Genomic DNA, 5386 nt, shown 5'->3' with positions numbered 1-5386 from the left:
AGTTCTAAGAGAATGTATGTAATCAGCAGTGACTGATTTTTGGCTTTGTGATTCTCTTCTTCGATTCAAACTTTGGAATGGCTTTGAATGCTGAGTAACGAATTCGGCAGCGTTTCAACTTATGTAGTTGAATCGGTGTTGATTGAAGTGATCCTCGAGCTCTATTTATAGGAGACGTCTTGAATAGATCTGTTGGCTGAAATGGTCTTCAATAATTCTTCCGTTAGAAAGTAATTTGAACTTGGGCTGAGGCTTCAATCTTCGAGGTTCCTTTGTTTGGTGAGAACGGCTACTTTGAAGAGCAAGAGATAAGACATCTCTGAAAAAGGTAGTCACCAAAAGGAGTGGCCTCTGCAGAGAAAGGACGATCCTGAGATCTCTACATTTAATGCGGCTATACTTCTGGAGTGCGGGGCTTCCTTTAAACTTTAGAGGTTCAGTCCGAGGAAGAATGTTTAATTGTTACTTGACTTTAGTATCAGTCTGCTGAATCCACGTGGCTCGCATTAAATAATCAGTCGTAACTGATTCTTGGACTGGTTAGTCAAATATCAATATTTGACTTTGCCTTAATCGTTACATCAGTCGGCGACTTCAGTCTTCAGTCTTTAGAACAACAACTAAACTAGAAAAGGAACTCTAGCACTTGAGTTCGAACAGTTCTAGCCTATTACAAGTGAAACCAATTGATTTTGGTATCATCAAAACTAGGATTATGATATTTCATTAAGTTCCAAACAATTTTCCTCTTTTTGATGATGCCAAAACCACACAACAGTTCTAAGACAGGAAGGGACTGAACAAGAACAACAAGTTACTAAATAGGGTGAATATTATTCCCCCTTAACAAGATACCTATTAACTTGCGTTCTTGAAGGAAAAATAAAGCAGTTCAAACGAACAAAACGAAGACAAAACTGAAGTAAATAATCAGAGCCTGGACAAAAAGATATTGTCTTCAGGTTGAGATCAAAGAAGTTCTTTTTATTTCAAGAGAACTGATGAGAAATCAGTTAAAGTACAAGGTACCGAGCAAAACATACAAAGAGGTAAAAACAAAAACACATGGACACCACCCATGGACTCCAGCTGTTTGCTTGTTTGCGCTTTTGAACTTCGTCTTTGATCTTCATCTTCATCTTCATGTTCCTAAGCTTGTTCATTGTACTCTTGTTTTCCATTGACTCGAGGTTTTACTGGTTCTTCATCCTTGAACTTCTGGTGATCCTTTTGCTTTACCAACTTCAGTCTTTCGAGAAGATGCAGAGAACCAACTTTGAGAAGGTTTTTCTCTGACTTCTACTTTCTCCCTTTTTGGCAACATCAAAAAAAGAGGGCTGATGATGGAAGCTATGATCAGAAGGTACCCAACTCCGAGTCTCAGAAGCTCGTGAGAAGATTCGAGAGGAGTGTGAGTACAGAGATGCAGAAAAGGAAGACGTCAGTGGGAAGGGAGATGATGAGGGAGACGGAGAAGAGGAGCGTGGATGCGGGGAAGATGAGTGTTTGTGAGGAGAAGGAGGGTGGGGAAAAGGTGGGTATGCACAGCTCTTTGGAGATATTCATGTAAAATGGCTATGCACACGGACCTTAAAGGGAGGAAGAGGGGCTTAAGATGGAGAGAGAGATGAATAGGTTGGAGAAAGAGGGAGAGTACGGGAGAGGGATGTGAGAAGGAAAAATCGAATCAGTGACAGTCGTGAGGACTAACACTGTCAATTTGCCGGCACGAAGTCTTAGTTGAAAATACCATGTGCGGCTGGGGATGCCGGCAGACAACGAGAGAGAGCTCGTTGTTGTTGCATGCCATGGAAGTGAGCAAGATATGTGAGATGAGCTTGATGACCTCCTGAAGCTTAGAAGCTTCTTGGCGCCTAGCATTAGGATAGAAGACACTCTTGTCGCTGGATATAAGTGAGAGTAGAAACAAGCTTGACGTCGAAGAAACCTTGAGATCCAGTGGAAGGGTCCTTTGAAAACCAAGAGTGTGAGCGTCATTCTCCCACTCCAGGACTGTGTTGTCATTGATCTCTCCTTTGTATGAACGAAAGTTTTCTGCAACTTTGGAGAAATATTTTCATAGAAGTTTATGTGGAAAGTTGTTATTTGTGATGAAGAAAAGTTGCAAGTGTGAAGTATTTAAAAATACAAATGAAGATGAAAGTTTTTTCGAGAGTTGTGCCTAAAATCATTTTGAAGAAAATTTTTCACATATGCCGTCACTGCAGAGGACGGAAGCTTTAAAAAGGTAGAAAAAATAATAAAAATCATTGCAATCTGTCAAATCAGTGAGAATTTCACAGTAGTTGGAAATAAGTTAAGTAAAGGATCAGGATAAGTTAAAAACATTTTTAAACCCAATTAAAAGTACTTATCCTTCACGGATATTTCAATTTTTGTTTCCAACAATCAGTTAAAGTCTTTGAAAGAGACTGATCAGTTAGAGAAAGATTTTTGAAGACAATTAAGAACTCATAACTGAATTAACTGATATACACAAAGTAAGTCGAAGATACTTACTGATCGACTGATCATTGTAGTCAGTCGATACCACTTTTCTGGTTGACTTATAAGAATAAGTTCCCCATCAGATGAAGATTCATCTTCTTAGGTTGCCACATCAACAGTTGAGGAGCACCAGTTGACTGAGCAACAGTCATCGTGACTGCAGTTGAGATCTTCAAGATCAGCATCATTCTTCAAGGTTGATGAGGCCGATCCTTCCACAAAGATCGTTGCACCTATCTTCAGGAAGAGCTTTGGTCAGTAAGTCTGCTCTCTGAACTGCGGTCGGAATCCATTCAACTGAGACATTATTCTTTTCCACATGATCACGAATGAAGTAATGACGGACTGCGATATGCTTGACTCTGGTGTGATGAACTGGATTCTGCGAGATGGCAATAGCACTGGAGCTGTCGCAATAGATTGGGACTTCCTTTTCTTCGATCCCATAGTCATTCAGTTGTTGAACTAGCCATATGAGTTGTGAACAGCAACTTCCCGCAACAACGTATTCAGCTTCAGTTGTAGATGTGGCAACTGAAGTCTACTTCTTTGAAAACCAAGAGATAAGCTTGTTGCCTAGGAACTGACAAGTTCCTGAAGTTGATTTGCGATCAATTTTGCATCCTGCAAAATCTGAGTCTGAGTATCCGGTAAGTTTGAAGTCGTCGTCAGCTGGATACCATAATCCCAAGTTGGGCGTGCCTTTGAGATATCTTAGAATCCTCTTTGCTGCATCCAAATGAGCTTCTTTTGGATCTGACTGATTTCTTGCACAAACTCCGTCTGCATACGCGATATCTGGTCTGCTAGCAGTCAAATAGAGTAATGATCCAATGATTTCTCTGTATTTGATTGAAGATACAGATTTTCCTTCCAAACCTGGATCCACCTTCCAGTTGGTGTTCATTGGAATCTTGACTGATTTCATGTGTTGAATGCCGAACTTGGTGATCAGTTCTTTGGCGTACTTTGACTGATTGATCAGTATTCCTTCATTGGTCTGCTTGACTTGTAATCCCAGAAAGAAATTCATTTCTCCCATCATTGACATCTGAAATTTATTCGTCATAATGTCAGCAAACTTCTTGCACATGCGTTCGGATTTGGATTCGAAGATTATGTCATCGATATAAATTTGAACAAGTAGGAGATCCTCTCCTTCTTTTAGAGTGAACAGAGTTCTGTCAACTGATCCTTTCTTGAATCCTTGTTACTTCTGGCCATCTGGTTCCTATGCAGTACAGTCGGGGAGTCCCTTTCCCCACGCACTTATTGTATGCTAATGAAATCTTAGTTTTCTATCTTGCCACTAAAGCCAACGCTCTGACCATTCTTAATATTCTGGATTATTATGGCTCTATTTCAAGACAACTGGTTAGCTCGGGAAAATCTCAGCTTATTTTCTCGGAGAAAGTTTATGTCCATCTGAGGAGATCGATATCTCAGGTTCTTCATTTTGCTACTGGGAGCTTGCCCTTTACTTACTTGGGCATTCCCATTTTTTGTGGAAAAGTCCAAGCTTCTCATCTTCGCTCCATTCATGATAAGATTTTGAATAAGTTTGCTCGGTGGAAAGGGATGCAACTTTCTATGGCGGGCCGGATTTGTCTTGTGAAGTCTGTTATCCAGAGTTCTATCACGCACTCTATGATGGTTTATCAGTGGCCTAGATCTCACCTGAAAGAGCTTGATGTCAGGTGTCGTAATTTTATTTGGGCGGGGGACATCCATTAGAAATTTGTTTACCTTGTTAGTTGGAACCGTGCTTTCGCGTTGAAAGAAGAAGGCGGGCTTGGCATTCATTCTTTCTCGCTTATGAATAAATGTTTCCTCATGAAGATGACCTGGAGGATGATTGGGGCTAGGACCTTTGGTTACTCGCTGCTTCATGGTCGTTACTTCACTGCTAGCTGCCAGGTTAAACAACAAGCTTTGCCTCCATCTGTTTGGTATGGGGATCGGCAGGAGATTGGGGACCTTGTTCTCAATTCCTATAGCTACATCGAGGATGGCTCTTCCACTCTTTTTTGGGTTGATGATTGGTTAGGTTATAAGCTTTCTAACAAGTGTGGCATTCCTTATTTTATGATAGATTCTCTTGGGTAGATCGTGGCTGATTATTTTTATGATGGTGTTCGGCATTTCACCCAGGACATTATTAATTCTTTCCCTATGATCATCTGCAATATTTTGCTCATTCCTATTGGTGTTGAGTCTGATGTTCGATTTTGGAAGCCTTCTCTTCACAGTCATGTTACTGCGGTTGCGGCTTTCGCAAATCATTGTCACCGTTTTCCTCAAGTCTCTTGGGTAAAGTGGATTTGGGAACCATTTATTCCTGTTCATTGTTCTCTGGTTGTTTGGCGGCTGCTTCATAACCACCTTCCTACTTGTGATAGACTTATCCGTCAGGTAGGGTTGTAAACAAGTCAAGCTACTCGTGAGCTATTCGACGTTCGATTCGATAAAAGCTCGATCGGTAATTTAATGAGCAGCTCATTTAACTAAACAAGCCAAACTTGAGCATGACGATACTCGACTCGTTAGCTCGTGAGCAAGGTCGTTAAATGATTTATCTTAAAAACATAAGATTATTAATTGAATATCGTATATTTTATACTATAATTAGTAATGTTTGGATTAAGTTTCTAATTAACATCATTTATTTACAAGAAAATAGTAAATATATTATATTGTTGTGAATAAAATATATTATACTCCTCTGTCTCCAAAAGTTATGTATACATTTATTTTTTGGTATGTCCCCCAAAATTATGAATACCCTATTTTTGGACACTACCCCACATACACTAGCGGATCAAGCTTAGAACTTGGGGGTGCAACTGCATCCCAAAGAAAAATAAAAATTAGTAGTATT

At 40.0% G+C, this 5386-nt stretch overlaps 1 protein-coding gene across 1 annotated transcript; it reads left to right on the top strand.

Annotated features, from left to right (window-relative positions):
* The first annotated feature begins 1423 nt into the window (after positions 1–1423).
* Positions 1424–4614, top strand: LOC131004582 (uncharacterized). Its single transcript, XM_057931286.1, has 3 exons — positions 1424–1534; positions 3748–4200; positions 4348–4614. Exons 1-3 carry the CDS (start codon positions 1424–1426, stop codon positions 4612–4614), a joined length of 831 nt encoding a protein of 276 aa, XP_057787269.1.
* Positions 4615–5386: the final 772 nt, after the last annotated feature.

The sequence above is a fragment of the Salvia miltiorrhiza genome, unplaced genomic scaffold (assembly GCF_028751815.1).
Source record: "Salvia miltiorrhiza cultivar Shanhuang (shh) unplaced genomic scaffold, IMPLAD_Smil_shh original_scaffold_438, whole genome shotgun sequence".
In the NCBI taxonomy this organism is placed as follows: domain Eukaryota; kingdom Viridiplantae; phylum Streptophyta; class Magnoliopsida; order Lamiales; family Lamiaceae; genus Salvia; species Salvia miltiorrhiza.
Note: the sequence above shows the minus strand (reverse complement) of the source record. Positions and strands in the feature narration are given on the sequence as shown.

Coding starts and splice junctions, on each gene's coding strand:
- LOC131004582 (XM_057931286.1), top strand. CDS start 1,424: ATGCAGAAAAGGAAGACGTCAGTGGGAAGGGAGATGATGAGGGAGACG. Junction 1,535..3,747: donor AGAAGGAGGGTGGGGAAAAG/GTGGGTATGCAC, acceptor GTTCCTATGCAG/TACAGTCGGGGAGTCCCTTT. Junction 4,201..4,347: donor CTCACCTGAAAGAGCTTGAT/GTCAGGTGTCGT, acceptor TTCCTCATGAAG/ATGACCTGGAGGATGATTGG.